This window comes from Ahaetulla prasina, chromosome 7 (genome assembly GCF_028640845.1).
Source record: "Ahaetulla prasina isolate Xishuangbanna chromosome 7, ASM2864084v1, whole genome shotgun sequence".
NCBI classification, from domain to species: Eukaryota; Metazoa; Chordata; class Lepidosauria; order Squamata; family Colubridae; genus Ahaetulla; species Ahaetulla prasina.
This window is the reverse complement of record NC_080545.1, coordinates 18,655,414-18,675,001: the sequence shown is the minus strand read 5'-3', so window position 1 is coordinate 18,675,001 and position 19,588 is coordinate 18,655,414. Positions and strand designations below refer to the sequence as shown.

The following is a 19,588-nucleotide window of genomic DNA, read 5'->3' as shown; positions in this document are numbered from 1 at the left end:
AATGCATGTACAAAAAGTGCCGGAAACCTGAAGACCATCAGTGCACTGACTAGCTGGTCTTCAGGTTTCCGGTGCTCCAGCACACGTGTAGACCAGGTGGCCAGCGCACATGTATGCACCAGAAACCAGAAGAGCAGCTGGCGACGGCGCACGTGCCTGCAGAGAGGGCTCTACATGCCACCTCTGGCATGCTTGCCATAGGTTCGCCATCACGGCTGTATGAGAGCCGGTTTGGTGTGATTGTTAAGATACCAAACTAGAAAACAGGAAACCATGAGTTCTAATCCCAATGCGAGCTTGGCCAGTCACTTTCTCTCAGCTCTAGAAAGGAGGAAAGGGCAAACCACTTTTGGAAAAAAACCTGTCAAGAAAACTGCAGGGACTTGTCTAGGCAGTCTTCTAGATTTGGATATGCTTCAATGGAAGAACACGCACGCAAACACATAAACACAGAGTGAAACTTGCAAGTTAAAAAAAGAATAAGAATTAAAGTATTGATGCAGGCAAGAGATGATGGATAGAAAGCAAATAGTGAATTTTATAATGGTGGCATGAGGAGAAATTGGAACAGAGATAGGAATGTGTTCAATAGGAGATTGAGGGATTACTTGTACATAAACCTTTACATGATGAAACAAAAGTAATAATAAAATGGGAAAATTAGAGATTGAATGATGGTATTATTAAGTAAGCTTAAATAACATTGTGATTGGAAAATGCTGAGCAATTAAACAATGAAAATAACAATTTTAATATAAACATTTGTATTAAGACTATAATCATATAGATTGGATGAAAGCAAAGAATATGAATAGAGTTATTTTGTAGGTTTAAATAATATCGTGATTGGCATTAGAATAGTATATTGAAACATCGAATAATGAAACAATGAAGGATAGTATTTTAATATAAATAGATTCAAAGAGTGAAATATGGGAAATATGAATAAGAACTAAGTATTAAAAATGGGAAAATTAGAGATTGAATAATGGTATTATGTTTATATTATGATTTGCAGTAGAATAATAAAGTGAAAATGAGTCATAAAATGATGAAAAAACATATTTTAATATAAACACATGCATTAATAGTGGAATCATATAGATTGGATGAATGTAAAGAATATGAATAGAATTAATTTGTATGTTTAAATAATATCGTGATTGGTATTAGAACTGTATATTTAAATATTGAACAATGAAATAACGAAGGATAGTATTGTAATACAAAGGGAACTCTTAATATAATGGTGAAATGAATAAAAGTTCGAATAAAGACAGCAATAAGAGAAACAGGGAATACTAGTATACATATTTTTATAAAATAAGTGATATAAGAGGGAGGTTTAGAAACTGAACGGCGGTAGTATTATGAATGTTTAAACAATATGAAATAATGAAAGATTATAATTTGATATGTAACATTATGTAACAGTAAGAGTTGGAAGGGTCATCATAAATGTGTATTATTACTAGAAATTTATAAACTGGATGAATGTGATAACAATGATTAATAATATTATTTTATCTGTACTGAAAAGTACGGCACCCAGGTGTCACACTGTTCATGCACTGATATGTGTATATAATATAAAATAAAAAACTTGACAATAAGAGAGAGAGAGAGAGAGAGAGAGAGAGAGAGAGAGAGAGAGAGAGAGAGAGAGAGAGACAGACAGACACTGGATACAACAGTGGCAGTAGCTATTCCAACTAATTGGAAATACTATAGCTGTAAAATATAAAGAGCAGCTTAAATCATCAGGGAGATATAACATCTTTCTTCAAGGAACTCCTTGTGCAACTGGGGGTTTTCAGGGTGATTTCTAATATCTCAAGATTTTTAAAAAATAATTACAAAATGACTTCTACATGGCAGCACATTTCAAAATAAGTCATAGAGACAGGTGTAGGGTCTCCTGCTTGGGCAGGGTGTTAGCAAGGTCCCTTCCAACTCTGTTAATCTGTTAAACAAACATATTTCTAGAAGCAGCTGTTTCCAGTAGAATATGATGGTTTTGCTCAAATTGGAAACTGATAAGAAATAACAAGAAGGTATGGAAATAATTAAATCAGTACCAGTTCTTGTAACACCAAATATCTGGTGAATAATTAATAAGGAATATACTTGACTTCTTTTTGCTACTGTTTGGATTTCTCTACAATCCAGCCTGTTTCAGCAATAACACTCATGTTTCTCAACTTTTTAGGAAGCCAGCTTGAATATCTGACATCTCCCTCTTCCATGTAGGTCTATAATATGTATTGAATAATCCTAAATATTATTTTGCTATTCTGTGAAATTAAAGGTTCTATGGTGGTCTGCACATTTTGTTAAATGCTCTTTTTTTGTTATTGGCATGTAGACGTACCTCTTCCAATCTGTTGGCTATTGTATCATGTTCCAGGGCGAGTTAGGTTACAAGCGATGTCATAAAAATGTTACGTAAGGTATTAAATTGGTGTTTATTCTGCTATATTATTATAATGCAATTTCACTGTCAAAACACTTTTATTGTTCTGATCACTGACTGAATAATTTTTTATATGCGACAACTTTTTGTTTATTTTAATAGCTTGTTGTTAATGCTGGCCTATTAATTAACAATATTTTTTTTAGACTGGATCTATTTTATTAGGTGTTTTTTTTTAATATAGTTTTCATTGCTTGTTTAGTTACATTGTTTTTAAGGTTTTGTTTGTGGGCCACGAACAGAAACTTCATATGTAGCAATTATGATATATATATATATATATTATATATATATATATATACATATACATATATATATATATATATATATATATATATATATATATATATATATATATATATATGTAGATCTTTGGTTATTCGGGTTTTCTCCGCGTAAAATTGAAGTGTCTTGGCGACGTTTCGACGAAGTCTCATTCGTCATCTTCAGGCTTCAGCCGTGCTTCTGGGAGCAATGTGTGACTGCAGCTGTTTCTTCCTTTTAACTGCTAGTGGGGTTTGAACTGATTGGGTGGGAGCTTGGCTGTGCTCTGATTGGATGGGGTTTTTGGTGCTCTGATTGGATGGGGTGTGTCCTCTTTGGGTGGGGGCTTGGTTGTGCTCAGATTAGTCTGAGCTGCAGGGGGATTTGAGCTGGTGAGCTGCACAGCTGTTGTCCGGCTTCGTGTTCGCGGTCGTGCCACATCTTCACAGTGGGTGTCAGTCTGCTGCATGTATGGATTGGAGGGGTTTGAAATGGCCAATGTTGCAGCTGCGGTCTGGCTTCTGGTCCTTAATCGTGCTTCATGATCAGTGTGGGTTTGGGTCTGCTTTCTGGGTGGATGTGTGGTGGTGACATCCTGTGTGGACCTCGTGAGTGTGGGTCTGGTGTCATTCCTCGTGTTAGAAACAGCTGCAGTCACACATTGCTCCCAGAAGCACGAAGCTGAAGCCTGAAGATGACGAATGAGACTTCGTCGAAACGTCGCCAAGACACTTCCAATTTTACGCGGGAGAAAACCCGAATAACCAAAGATCTACATACAAACACCCGCGAAAACCTCAGAAAACATATATATATATATATACAGGTAGCCCACAGTTTTTGACAGTTGAGCTCAGAATGTTTGGGCTCAATCTGGTTGCCAGGCGAGACAGCGGTTAAGTCAATTTTGCCCCATTTTATGACCTTTCTTGCCACTGTTGTTGTGAATCACTGCAATTGTTAAGAACAAGGCTGTTAAATGAATCTGGCTTCCCCACTGACTTTGCTTATCGGAAGGTTGCAAAAGGTGATCACTTGACCCAGGACACTGCAACCACCAATAAATATGAGTCAGTGGCCAAGCATCAGAATTTTGATTATGTGACCATGGGGATGCTGCAATGGCTATAAATGTGAAACATGGTCATAAGTCACTTTTTCCAATGCCTCGAGGACTTATACTTTCTTGCTGAAACCAGCATTCAGGGAAAAAGTTACAGCAAAACTTATATAAAGCTGTCAGGACATTTGATGAAAAAAAAATAGGTATTAAAGGAAGCAAGAGCACTTGATTAGCATTTGTCACTCCTATCTACGATTCCCTTATAGTAGCTTACAAAGACTATTGTATCATAATCATGAAACCTACTCTAAAGATGACAAAGGGGTTACTTCAGGTCGTCTCTTATGGCTCCATTTTTATTCTAGAGTAGAAATCTATTCTTTAAAAATTGCCAGCTAGGCTAAAATCCTTTTCAACATTGAATATTTTTATTATCAACAATGCATAGTTCTTCCACATTCCCATGTATCATCATGTTCATAATAGTGTTACCAAAGGCAATTTGGGGAAACCAGGAGAGGATTTCAGTATACATAGTAGAATGGCTTTCCAAAACAGTATGTTTGTGAAGACCACATTGGTTGTACAAGTGGAACTTTTTCAATGTATGTTTGTAGTGGCAGATACATGACTTACACGTTTTAAAGATACATGGCTACAACCTGTGACTCAGAAAGGCGTAGAGAGCCATAAGAAAGGCTGAGCCCCAAAAAATTGAGGCCTTTGAACTCTAGTGCTGGAGAAGACCCCTGCAAATCCAGTCAGTCCTAGAGGAGATTAACCCTGACTGCTCTTTAGAAGGCCAGATCCTGAAGATGAAACTCAAACACTTTGGCCACCTAATGAGAAGGAAGGAATCACTGGAGAAGAGCATAATGCTGGGAAAGATGGAGGGCAAAAGAAGAAGGGGATTATAGAGAAAGAGGTGGCTGGATGGAGTCACTGAAGCAATAGGAGTGAGTTTAAATGGACTCCAGAGGATGGTAGAGGACAGGAAGACCTGGAGGAACATCGTCCATGGGGTTGTGATGGGTCAGACACAACTTTGCAACTAACAACTTTGTAATTCTTCACTCATTTCTGTGTCCAACCTGACAATAGAAATAGTCTTAATTAAAATCATCTGATTGATGATACTGTTTTAAAAACAAACCGCTTCCCCGAAGGAGCTATGTTTCCAGGAATGTCTCATGCATGCCATAGATCAGATTCACTGAAAATCATGCCACTTCAGAAGTTACTCCCTTTGGGAATAGAAACCTTACCTGGGCACTGTACAATTGAATACATTACTACACATCATAAACCAGCAGTTTTCAATTCTTGAATACCTGCCACCAATTTTATTGCTTTAAAACATTTCAGAACCTTTTTCATGCGATGTATGTCCTGCACAAGAATTGATTTTATTGAGAAAGTGATGTGATCAATACAGATACAAGCAAAACATATAAAAAGGGAATGTTTCATTACATAGAATTCTTTCTTCATATGTTGAGTAATCAGTCTACAATCTTTTGCACAAATCTAGAGAAGGAAAGATGTGTTGCCCAAGAACTACAATCTTAGAGATATGGTACCTGCAAGATTTCAAATCATTGTGTAGTAATTTACCAAACTATAAACATAAGTTGAACTCAGCCAGCCATAACTTTTGAAGTAGCTATAATGTGGAACACTGAAGTTCAATTTAAGGATAATCATGCTTCTACTATCTTCATACTTTAATGGAACATTAGGCTTTACATTAAGGTCTATACTAATAGAACATTAAATCTTTTGTTAGCAGAGACAGCTATAACTACAGAACTCCTTTCTTATAACTGTCATGGAATTATAAACTCTTTTGAAGTATTCTATTAAGAAATCATTCTAGTTCTTATTGCGGTTAACAGCATTATAATACTTATAGTAATAATTATTTTCAGCCACAAGCATTAATTGCACTACTGTAGCAGTTATCAGAAATTATGGAATATATTTATTTTAGATTAGGATTCTCAGTTTCAAACATTCCAGACTTCTTTTATTAAAAATAGAACATAGAAATGCATACATATGTTAGAAAACAATTGGATTATTCATTTGCATACTTTCATAAGAAGATTACTAAAAGTAACGGTGCATCATAAATAAAAATAATTTTTAAAAACTTAAGCCATTTATCTGAAGATTAATTCAGAAAAAAACAATTAGAAATCTTCATTTTCAGACTAACTCTTGAAGCATAATAATGAAAAAGATTCATGTTTAATAAGTGACTCCATTTCTTACCTTAGAAAGTGACAGATTATGTGGTATGAAATCAAAAAATATTCAAATCTCAGGCAATTATAATATGTAAAAGGTACATATGTGTACCTAGCATATGTGCTAGTCGTTCCCAACTCTAGGGGACAGTGCTCATCTCCATTTCAAAACCGAAGAGCCAGCGCTGTTCGAAGACATCTCCGAGGTCATGTGGCCAGCATGAATCAATGCCAAAGGCAGACGGAGCACTGTTATTTTCCCACCAAAGGTGATTCCTATTTTTCTACTTGCATTTTTTATGTGCTTTTGAACTGCTAGGTTGGCAGAAGCTGGGACAAGTAACGGAACTCACCCCATTACGCGACACTAGGGATTTGAACCGCTGAACTGCCGATCTTTCGATCAACAAGCTCAGCGTCTTAGCCACTAAGCCACCGTGTCACTACCTTATATATGTATATATATTATACATATATAATACATAGCAGTATATAAAATGTCCTCCCTCTCTCTCCCCACCACAAAATATATTTGTGTTCTAAGGGTTATTTTCCAAGTCTTAAGGCTTTAATACTTCCTCCTCCTCCTCCTATTTTCTCCAGAGCCATCCTGTGAGGTGGTTTAGATTGAAAGAGAGTGACTGGCCCAAAGTCATCTAGCCAACTTTGGCTAGATGAGTGGCCTACAACTCACGTCTCCTGGTTTCTAGGCTAGCATCTTAACCACTACACCAAACTAGCTCACATGGCACAAACTAAGCACCAAGCATGGGAAAGGAAGAGTGTCAATGAAAGTGGGTCACTTTCACTTTAATATGCCTATAATACAGACTTTGTAAGCCTAGGAAAACAGAGCATACTTCATGTGGTCTAATTAGCTACAACACTAAAAACAGTCTCAGGTAAAAAATGATGTACGTAAACAACAATGCTAGGCATATAATTATTTATCATCAAGAAACAGAGCCTTCTGCTGATGGTTCACTAGAATACCAATTAGGAAATGTACAGACAAACATGCTGTTATTGTTCTAAGATCCGGCATCAATTCTGAACGTTTCATTATGTTGAAATGTATCAGCAGCAGTCTTTCACATTAAGTTTCGAAATGGGCGTGTTAAAAACAAAATTTGAAATAATTCAGAAATACATAAAAGAGAATTAAAAGACAAATACATTTGGGGAGGGGGGACCACAAACCTGATAGCTTGCCAAAGAAATGGCTTGGATGCAAAGTCAAGCACTGTATGTCATTTAAAAAAAAAAAAAGACAAGTCCTGAATTTTTCTTATGCTGAAAGCATAAAAGTTGTCCTGGAGAAATCTTTGCAGGAATTGTTCCACAACTAAAATAAAGATCTGTCAGAAATAACTTCTTGAGCAGCACAAGATTCAAATCAATTCATAGTCAGAATCTGCTGGCTGTATCAGATACAGCAGATGATTCCACAGGATTGTAAAGGCTATTTTAATGAGAGTGGCTTTTAATGAAGTTTCTTGTAAGTCTGATTGTCCTGTATCTTCTCCCTTTCTTATACCCATGTGAATTAGGGAGGTGTCTGTCTAAGTCACTTTACACATAGTTTCTGCGGGACAGCTCATACTATGAGTCCTTAGAAAAAGGGGTCTTATCAGTACAATATTATGAGGCCCATAGAACAATCATTTTGAATTGTGTGACTTAATGTTCCCATTGTGAGTGTCCGGCGCCCTTCTATGTCATCTTCTCTCTATGATTTTATCTGTTAATATTTTTATCTGCTGTGTTTTTTAGCTACTGTGTGGATGGATGGTTTGTTTGTCAATGTTTTTCTGTTATAAGCCGCCCAGAGTCATTGGATAAGAGATGAGTGGCAAATTTTATAAATAAGTAAACAAACAAGCAAACAAAGATGTTAAATGAAGATACCAAGATATTCATTGCTGATACCAACGTTTTAAAAGCTACAGTGTTTTGGTATGAAAATTAAACCAACTTTAATTATTCAACCACAATCTGGTTTTATGGAAAGTCACAGATAAAACTGTGGCTAAGAAACTAAATAAATTAAAGTAAAATGTGGGAGTTTAATGGCTGGGAAGGAAGAGGTGGAATCTCACTAGGTCACCTCTTCTTTTAATCAATGAAGAGGATTCAATAGGAGTCTAAGTGGAATTGGAATGTAGACAGGTTAGATATGAAAGAATGACAGAATGGGGAATGAAGTGGAGGGAGGGAGAAGAGAAAGGGGTGTTTTTCAAAGGGTGGAGGGAGAAGGGAGGAGGGCATCAATGCAAAAAGAATATTAGAGTTATACATGTTTAATGTTATAGTATCATGTAAGCATATCGGTAAATCCTGTGAATAAGCTTTCTAAATTTGCCTGGATGTGAGAAAATGTTAATCACATAGAGATGTTCTAAAAAATTCAGTGGAAACTATTTCTCTAAATATCAGAGACCTGGAGATTTTATTAAAAGGAAAGGGATTGTTAATAATGTCAAAGGAACGGGATTATTAATAATGTTAAAGGAAAGGGATTGTTAATAATGTCAAATCATTTAAGCTTCATGTGCTTATGTTACAAGAAACATAAACAACAAACAGGCTGAATGATAGGTATTTGGATGAACTGGGTTTTTTTGTACAAGGATCTAATAAATTAAAGGGAATAATTTTTTTTTCAAAGCTGCCATAAATGGTAAGGTTCAAAAGTTTCTAAAAGATAGGGAAGATACATACATAAATACATATATACACACACACATACATACATACATATTTATATAAAGGAAATTTGATAATAACCTATCAATTCTTGCATCTATATAAGGTATCCTCTTGGTCAGGGTCAGATCGGTTATGAACAGTTAAAAAAAACACCAGCTAATTTTATAATACGAAGGTACTTCAAAATTGGTGTTGGGAAATACCCAGTCAGGCATTGGAGGAGGCCTCAAGTGGGGGATTAGCCTTGAATTGTTGCACAGGCACAAGAGATCCAGATCTGACCCTCTTCCATAGTCTTATCTATCTGTTCCCAAGAGAAGGCAAGCAGTCTGGGGAGAGTTCTATATAATCGGTAGAATATAATAAAGTAGGTAGCTTGAACTCTACACATGTGGATTTGGTTGCTTACAGCTGACAACGGGCATATTAAAACCACAGACTAGAATGCATAAGAGTTTTCAAAACTTAAAATGCATAGTCATGGATTCACAGATGCATGCCCAATAATGAATCCTGCAATAAAATATTTTATTCAGGTAGATATAAATCCTATTCTTGGATAGATTACATTATGGATACCTTTTCAAATTTCTGCAACAAATTGAAACCTGTATCAGATCAGCTGCTTTGTTTGAAATGGTATAGGACTAGAACAGGGGTCTCCAACCTTGGCAACTTTAAGACTTGTGGACTTCAGCTAGGGATTCTGGGAGTTGAAGTCCACAAGTCTTAAAGTTGCCACGGTTGGAGACCCCTGGACTAGATGATCTCCAAGATCCCTTCCAATTTTACTGTTCTATGTTCTATGATTATTACATTTAAATGAGAAGAGATTTGCCATTTAGTTACAATTGGCTTTTTAATCCTTACAGTGTGATGCTATACAATGCAGCAGCAAAGCAACAACTAAGTCTAACTCTAGACTTAGGCATCGAAACTTTTTTCAAGAAAATAAGATAAATGAAATATCAGCAAGAATGTTAGGTGAGATATTAGGGCAGTATTATGAGGCGAGTGTATAAATCGTATGAACATGATTTTAAAAATCTTACCAAAATACAAGTAGGGATTATTCAGATATTAACAATTTATTAGCAAGATAGAAGAGATCTGGATCAGGTAATATATACAAAGTGAATAAAAGAAGTGAATTACTGTAGATGATTTAGACACAAATAAAGTCTTCTCTCAAATGATTTTTCCAAGCAAAAATACAGGTAGACCTCGACTTACAACCACAGTTGAGTCCAAAATTTCTGTCGCTAAGTGAGACATTTGTTAAGTGAATTTTTCCCCATTTTATTACCTTTCTTGACACAATTATTAAGTGAATCACTTCAGTTCCTTAATTAATTAATTAATTAATGGTTGTCAAGTGAATCTGGCTTCTCCATTGACTTTGCTTGTCAGAAGGTTGAAAAAGGGGATCACGTGACACCCCCCCCAGGACGCTGCAATGGTCGTAAGTATGAATCAGTTGCCAAAAGTCTGAATTTTGATCACATGATCATAGGGATGTTGCAATGGTTGCAAGTGTGAAAATGTTCGTAATTTTTTTCAGTGACGTCGTAACTATAAATGGTGATTAAATGAATTGTTGTAAGTCGAGGACTACCTGTATTATGAACATGATAATAGATTGTAGAATACTGAAAAGCTTAAAAAAAAGAGTAAGTGCAATAAAAATGGCAAAAAGTGACTTAAAACGAAGATTTAAGAATTCAAATTTGTTTTCAGCAACTATATTCCCCAAATAACCCATCAGCAATAAAAATTAATCAATAGTTAAAATAAGTTAACCAGAATTAGCTGCAGAAGAAATTAGGGCAAAAAGTCAACTCTGAGGGCACTGGAAAAGCGGGTATAACAGGAAGGGAGTTAATAATGGGCCGCGGTGTGGCTCAGGCTGTAAGAAGCCTGTTATTAAACACAGTTGCCTGCAATTACAGGCCCAAGGTTGACTCAGCCTTCCATCCTTTATAAGGTAGGTAAAACGAGGACCTAGATTGTTGGGGGGGGCAATAAGTTGACTTTGTATATAAATATACAAATAGGATGAGACTATTGCCTTATACAATGTAAGCCGCCCTGAGTCTTCGGAGAAGGGTGGGATATAAATGAAAAAAAAAATTGTGGGTGGACCTACATTTTTATTCCATAAATGTGGAAGTTCTACAAAGGTTGTTAGTTCAAGCGACCGTCCATTTTTAAACCAATAGAATTTGACAGAAACTTCTTAGCCTTATTTGTCTACAGCAAATCAAATATTAAATTGAATTGTTGTTGTTTTTTCATTCAGTCAAATCAGATTATTGGAGACTGCTTGGACGAGTTCCTGCAATTTTCTTGGCAAAGCTATTTGCAGAAGTGGCTGCCATTGGCCCGCTCCTAGGGTGAGAGAGAGTCACCAGCTGGCTTTGTGTCAAGGACTAGAATTCACACTCTCCTGGTTTCTAATCCGATACCTTAACCACTGCACCAAATTTCACTCTACATTAAAAAGCAGAAATAAAAATAACTGCTACAAAGGAAGGTGTTCCCTTTCACTAAAATATGTGATGCAATCAACAATTCCAAGCTGTACTTAAAGGATTCTTCACAATTATTTAAACTAATGTCAATTAGACCCTGCCCTACTAGGGAACCTGTTTGGCCTCTAAAATTAATAACTCGCACAATGAAAGGAAGAACCCAATTAACCTCAACACTCCCCACAACAGCACTAAATTCCTATTCCAGAAGTTTTTATTAGCACTCCTTCCAAACAAAACTCTTCAAATTGATGGCTAATTGAAACAGAACAATACTGATGCTCCACAAATACGGTAGCTACCGTATTTTTCAGAGTATATGATGCACCAGAGTATAAGACGCAGCTTAGTTTTTGGGGAGGAAAATAAGATAAAAGTTGATTGGCAGGTGGATTGGCCTCTCGGAATACCCCACCCCCCCGAGGTGAATTTTAACAACAGGTTCCTTGGCTGTGAGCTCTGTGCCTTACTTTTTTTTTTTTTTACTTTTTTTTCTGCCTCTGAAACTCTGTTTCAGAAAAAACCTTTTTCTAATCTGAAAGCCTCCAAAACAGAACTTCAGAAAAAAAGCCTCTGAAGCTCTGTTTGGGAGCTTCTTTTCTGAAGCTATATTTGGGGGCTTTATTTCTGAAGCTCTGTTTGGGGCTTTTTTTTTCTGAAGCTCTGTTTGGGAGCTTCTTTTCTGAAGCTTCTTTCACCCTCTGAAACCTCCGTTTGAGAAGCAGGGTGGGGCTACATTCAGAATATAAGACGCACCCAGATTTTCACACTCTTTTTGGATGAAAAATATGGTAATTTTTATATGCAATGGCAGATCTAGAAGGTAATTTAAAAAAAAAAAAAAACCAACAACCTTAAATTTACAGCAGAGCTACTTCTACACTAAATTAACACTTAGTGAAGCAGAATGTCCACCCTTCCATAGTGAACTGCATGAGGTCCTGTCCTGACAGAATAAGGTATGTAGCTCACTGCTATTACTTTTATTTATTCAAAAAAATATACAATGCAAGAACTTTCACAAGTAGCTGGTCTGGATTTCCCAGTCATGAAATGAAGAAGCATCATACCGAGTTCCAGTCTTACTTCTAGCTTTTCAATTTAGCATTCAGTAATTAGTGCCATTAGTTTACTCAGTCAAGATGACTAGATTCAGTTTCTTCTCCATTGGGCTAACCAGAACATCTATTATTGCTTCCATCCTGGACAACTTATGGCAAGGCATAATAAACAGAAGATAATGAAGAGAAAAAGTAGTTATATAATCAAGTATCACAATAAGAATCTTTCCATTAGTGTAACGTAGCAGTATCTTCCATTCTAAAGGTGACATAGTGACAGCCTTTCACTGATACTATGACCAGTTACTACAAGTGGACATTAGACAGTTATTTTCTTATCTGTAGAGAGAACATTTCAGAAAATACAGGCAACTCGCTAAGGATTTGCAATGTAAATTGATGGTAAAGTACTTAAGACCAACATATTTACTATATTAATTAAATGGTCTATTTAACATGGAATATCAATCCTCTAATCACATCTCATTTGAAGTTATTTCAATTAACAACTCTAAAGTACACCAGCACAGACCCTACTGTTCTAGGCTCATTAACATCATTTTCATTATCTGTCAAATCAGGGAGTAAAAGGCAGAAACTATAAACACTCTCTAGAGTAGCCCCCTTTCCTACTTAAGAGATTATTAGGAGAACAAGCTGCAGTAATTCTCATTAGCTGCTCAGTTTGGGGGGGGGGACGAGTGGGGGAAGACTGTCCATGCACTGAAACAATAGATAGAATCAGTAAATGGACAGATTTTCATGCATTCAAGGGTAATCTGTCCTTAATCAAACAAAATCAATCTAAATTGTTGATGAGGCATAGAAAGCAAATTGAGTTATAAGATGAAGAGGAGCTGAGTACAAAGATTTAAATACACCCTAAGTATGGATGTTAGAATCCATCAAATGTATTCTTACTAAAAAAAAACAACTTTCAATTTGTTTGGTCTAGTGATTAAGGTGCCAGGCTAGAAACCAGGAGACTATGAGTTCTAGTCCCGCCTTAGTCATGAAAGTCAGCTGGGTGACTGGGCCAGTCATTCCCTCTCAGCCCAACTCACCTCACACGGTTGTTTCTGTGGAGAACATAGGAGGAGGAAGGAATATTAGGTATGTTCACAATCTTGAGCTATTTATAAAAATAACTTAAGATGGGATTCTTTTAAAAAACAAAATAAAATAAAATTTTAAAATTTAACTAATTGGTTATTCTTTATACACTGTGCATTTTCAAAAATATAAATGTCAAGGAGCACAAGACAACAATATAATATCAGATTAAAACAATGTATACAATAACATGAATTTTTACCTGTATATTCGCTAGTGAAGACAACAAAGAAAGGAGTCACGAGGTCATTAATGCCCTGAACATATCCACTGGCTGGATGGCGTATTGCCCAGATGAACAAAATTCTTTCAAAAATCTGGAAGGGGGGGGGGATATAAGGAACAAAAATATAGTTATAGCAGAAGGCACATATGTCTGAAATTCATGTACTGGATATGTGGAAGATGGCTCTTCCTATGAGGCTCTTATGCAATGGAAACCACCTCTAAGAAGATATAATTGGCTACCAAGTTTTGATACTCAGAAGAAAGGCATTAAAAATGTGTCTCTTTCACCAACCCTTTAACTGATTTTAACGATACAAGATTTAATTTTGATTTTAATTATATTTTTGTTATATATATCCTAATTTGCAATTTCTTAATTATTAGAAGCCACCTTGTATATTTGTATGAACAAAAAGTAGGATATAAATATAATATTAAGTAAAAATAGAAAATAAACAGTTAGATGATGGGTGAGGAATCTCAAGCAGCCTACTTGAGGTCTCAGTGCATACTCAGAAAACCAAATTAGCACCAAGATATTGGTGAAGTTGTTAAACACATTACAATAAAAATGCAAGAAGCATGCCTAGCTCTTGGAAAATAGTAACATTTATAACAGAATTTAAATAGCGTTATTATACAGTGTTCAGCTAACAAAACTGAATTAGCCATTACACATTGTACTTTTATGGAGATTCCATATATAAATATTTGCTGAATTTGAAAAAAAAGATAACAGCAATGAAATCAGCTAATTCCAGCCTTTCTAGAGAATATTAAAGTAACAAATATAAAGCAGTAAGAATTAAGTAGCTTGAAGTAAAATACATGTTTTTTAAAAAAAAAATCAATGTCCATAAAGTATATTCACATACATAAATGAATATATTGATATTCCTTTATCAGAGCTATCAAGTCCCATAAATCTTGTAAACAATCTTTGTAGCTGTAATACGGACACTCTGATATGCCCAATTATGGAGAAATATTTCAAATCAAGGGCTGCTGTAAATGATTCTTTTTTTATGTAGATATTTTGGGAAGTTCATGCTCTCTAGCTTTCATGTATACTTATTAGTCTAATTAACATAGTACAGACTTTACATATTGAGATCATTAAGATGTATTATGTTATAGGATTAACATCAAGGCTCTAAAGGTTTTACAATATAGGATTAATATCAAGGGAGAGTAGAATAGCTTATTTCTCTCCAAAGCTTACTGTATAATTGCAGATCCTTTCCCCCTGCCCTATAATCTGAGATTATTCATTTCTTGTGAATATCATTAGGGCAATGTAGTAGACTGAGCTAAGGAAATGCTTGGTATACACTAAAAGACTTCAGAAGTGATGGGAAAATGCAGCTGAATGAGCAAAAAAAGGGCGGTTGGTAGTGGACCAATTAGGGAAAATGGAAGAAGTAGCTTCAAGTCCCCTTTAAAGATTCTGGATTTGTTCATGCTGGATACATCATCAGTAATGGGAGTATTGGGATGAGAATAAGCATTTATCTTCTCTCCAAATTAACTGTACCCACTCTTTTTCTAGGATTCTGGAAGGTAGGGTGACAATGAAGCCAAGAGTTCAGTTTCATGAGATATGCATCTGGGCTTCCAGATAGACATACAGTATTTTATTTTATTTTATTTTATTTATTTATGTATTTTAGTTATTTATTTTGTCAAACACATACTAAACAATATATGTAAGTATAAGCATGAAATAAACACACAAAATGAATACAACCAAAGGGAACATTAGGACAGGAACAGTAGTGCCGCTGGTGCTCTTATGCACGCCCCTTATATATCACAGAAGTGAGTACACCCCCTCACATTTTTGTAAATATTTAAGTATATCTTTTTACGTGACAACAATGAAGAAATGACACTTGGCTACAATGTAAAGTAGTGAGTATACAGCTTGTATAACAGTGTAAATGTGCTGTCCCCTCAAAATAACGCAACAGAGCCATTAATGTCTTAACTGCTGGCAACAGAGGTGAGTACACCCCTAAGTGATAATGTCCAAATGGGGCCCAAGTTTTCCCTCCCTGATGTCATGTGACTCGTTAGTGGTACAAGGTCTCAGGTGTGAAGGGGGAGCAGGTGTGTTAAATTTGGTGTTATTGCTTTCACTCTCTCATACTGGTCACTGGAAGTTCAACATGGCACCTCATGGCAATGAACTCCCTGAGGATCTGAAAAAATGAATTGTTGCTCTACATAAAAGTGGCCTAGCCCTCGGCTATAAGAAGATTGCCAAGACTCTAAAACTGAGCTGCAGCACGGTGGACAAGACCATACAGCGGTTTAACAGGACAGGTTCCACTCAGAACAGGCCTCGCCATGGTTGACCGAAAAAGTTGAGTGCCCGTGCTCAGCGTCATATCCAGAGGTTGGCTTTGGGAAATAGACATATGAGTGCTGCCAGCATTGCTGCAGACGTTGAAGGGGTGGGGGGTTAGCCTGTCAGTACTCACTTTTGTTGCCACCCGTTTAGACAGTAATGGCTGTATGTTGCATTATTTTGAGGGGACAGCACATTTACACTGTTATACAAGCTGTACACTCACTACTTTATATTGTAGCCAAGTGTCATTTCTTCAGCATTGTCACATGAGAAGATGTACTTAAAATATTTACAAAACTTGAGGGGATATAGTCACTTCTGTGGTATATTGTCTATCTGGAAGCCCAGCTGCATGATTGAACTTTCCTTAGTTTTTAACTAAACAATACCATTGTATTAAGATTGGCAAACCATATATATCCAATAAGCATTGCTTATAAAGGAAATACCTTTTTTCAACATAGCATATGCGAGTGATATATTCTAACTTATTATATATCCAAACACAAGTTGGAGAACCATAGGGTTATACTTGCCTCTGTTACTTTGGACTGAAGAATTAAAGCTTCTGGACTCATGCGAGGAATATCTATATGAATCTGTAACAGAAGCATTTAAATTCAGAAACCTTCAAAATATACAAGCAGTTTCAAGTCAGATGTGTTTGCAGGTTTTACTTTTCAAAAAAAAAAGTACCTCATCTTTAGCTTCCTAAGAGCCTTATCTTTTAGAAAGCTTTATAATATAAACTTACAATTATTCAGTATAATGAGTGGCAGCTTATATATTATTTTCTGTTTAAAAATTCTCTGCATGCCAAATCCTTCCGCAGGTACAAGATAGGGTGTCATCTGTTATTGCATACTGTTTAATCATCCTTGAACCACGCTAAACGCATGACATCCTTGATCTTTTCTTTAATCAGTTAATAGAATAAAAACCATCAGTTACACAAGCACCCCCAAAATGAAGACAAACAATAAGACACAGGAAACAATTTATGCAGATGATTTATACAGCAACCTTTGGTGATGAAGATATTTTTCAATTATTTCACAAACAATATACTAGCTTTCCAGAAGAGAGGAATTCCTTCCAAATGAAGAGGAGGAAATTATATTTATTTTTTAATTCATTGTATACAACTGACATATAATCACATTAGTGAATCTTATAACCTCTAAAAGTTGGTGGACTACAATCCCATAGCTTCAGTAAACCGCTGGATAAATTCAATGATGAGGAATCAGAAGCTGAACTTCAGCAACTTTCTGAAGGTAATGACAAGTATTCCAGCTTTGATCTAACACAGCGGTTTTTCCAAGGTATCTTTTAAGGGCTTTCATGGATAATCTGTGACAGAAAGACCTTACTTTCAGACTGTCCTGAAAAAAATATTTATCTTCCTCAGCAATGAACAGAACCAAAAGCAGAGTGCTCTTGTGAGATTTAATTTATTTAATAGATTTATTAATAGCGGAAACCTGTCTTGCTTAGTTCATGGGCAAACCAAATATATGTGTTTTATACAATGTTGGAACAGTTTCTGATATGTGGAGAGATCCCACAGCTACAGTCACAAAGAAAAATTCTTTCTGAAGCTATAAGATTTGGAAATTACTTATTTTTTTTCTTCATTCAATTCAATTTTCAGGGTCCCCAACTCTTTAGGTAGTTTAATATTAAAAGAGAAGCAAAAGGAAACAAAGTAGAGAAGAAATAGAATGATTGGAAGACTGACCCAATTTTACATAAAATACCTAGGGAAAAAAAAACCAAAATCCAATTAACCATTTTATATCATGAGTTACAGTATATTTATTTCTGAAGTTAGCCACAAATTGAAAAAGAGGGGAAAAGAAAAAAAATTGGTGTGCTAAAGCTGGTCTCATAAAAGTCCTACAAAATCAGTTCCTTTCCTGATTTACATGAGAAACAATATCACATCCTCATATCGATACCAAATGCCAGGATTTTAAAGCCTAGGAGAAAAGCTAAGCCTAACCCTAACCTCAACACACTCAAACCGTAGAAATGGTGGTGGACTTTAGGAGAAACCCTTCCATACTTCCACCTCTTACAATACTAGCAACACAGTATCAACAGTAGAGACCTTCAAATTTCTAGGTTCTACCATATCGCAAGATCTAAAATGGACAGCTAACATCAAAAAGTCATCAAAAAAGCACAACAAAAAATGTTCTTTCTGCGCCAACTCAGAAAGCTCAAACTGCCCAAGGAGCTGCTGATCCAGTTTTACAGAGGAATTATTGAGCCTGTCATCTGCACCTCTATAAATGTCTGGTTTGATTCTGCAACCCAACAAGACAGACACAGACTTCAGAGGATGATTAGAACTGCAGAAAAAACAATTGCTACCAACCTGCCTTCCATTGAGGACCTGTATACTGCACGAGTCAAAAAGGCAGCTGTGAAAATATTGAGAGACCCCTCGCATCCTGGACATAAACTGTTTCAACTCCTACCCTCAAAACGATGCTATAGAGCACTGCACACCAGAACAACTAGGCACAAGAACAGTTTTTTCCCGAACGTCATCACTCTGCTAAATAAATAATTCCCTCAACACTGTCAAACTAGTTACTAAGTCTGCATTACTATTAATCTTCTCATCATTCCTATCACCCATCTCCTCCCACTTATGACTGTATGATTGTAACCTTGTTGCTGGTATCCTTAAGATTTATATTGACTGTTTCCCTATGACTATCAGTAAGTGTTGTACCTTATGATTCTTGATGAATGTATCTTTCCTTTTATGTACACTGACAGCATATGCACCAAGACAAATCCCTTGTGTGTCTAATCACACTTGGCCAATAAAGAATTCTATTCTATTCTATTCTATAAACACCAAAAGCTTTTTTCCAGAAGGAAGGACCTGAAGACTGAAGAAACTGAATATGATCTGTGTATTAGGAATAGAAGGATGCAATATACGGAAATGAACAGCGTAAGTAGTTTAGAGTTTAGGCAGTTGTATCAGGTGAAGGACCATATTAGATTATGTGCAATACAAGGAAGGCTACTTTCCATAATTGGGTAGGCAAACTCAAAAAAAGTTGCAGCTGTCTATAAACCAAGCCAGGACTCCGACAACCAGGACCTATGGGAAACTGACATGCCCCCATCGGAGTCTGAATCTGAGACGGAAGATGAACAGGTGACAGAGAGCGGGAAAGTAGCTCCATTGGCTGTAGAGGAAACTGGGGAAGGGCAAAGTCAGGCCAGGCAGAGCAGGGGAGAGGTAGAACAAGGGAGAGGGGGTTCCAATGAAGACCAAGGCTCACCCCCTCCTCATCCTAGGGCGTGCAGGGAAGAACGCAGAACAGAACGTGGGTTGCATGGCTTACAAGGAAGGAGAGAGCCCCGATTCCCTTGACAAGGCACACCTGGGGATGGAGTTTAAAGGAGAGGTAGCTGGGAGGGGTTTTAGTCGGGAACAAACGCTGAATCAATGATGAGAGTTGTGGCCTGCATTCCTGGCATTCCTCCTGACTGTTTGAATTAGTGCTGTACTTCT

The 19,588-nt window shown here is 36.4% G+C and overlaps 1 protein-coding gene across 1 annotated transcript in view; it reads right to left on the bottom strand.

Annotated features, from left to right (window-relative positions):
* Positions 1–19,588, bottom strand: part of TBC1D22A (TBC1 domain family member 22A) — a 139,501-nt gene that overhangs the window by 83,614 nt on the left and 36,299 nt on the right. The window contains exons 7-8 of the mRNA XM_058190068.1: positions 16,581–16,643; positions 13,666–13,780 (exon numbers count right to left, since the gene is read on the bottom strand). Of these exons, the coding sequence (XP_058046051.1) occupies positions 13,666–13,780; positions 16,581–16,643 (178 nt within the window). The remainder of the gene's footprint in view (positions 1–13,665; positions 13,781–16,580; positions 16,644–19,588) is intronic.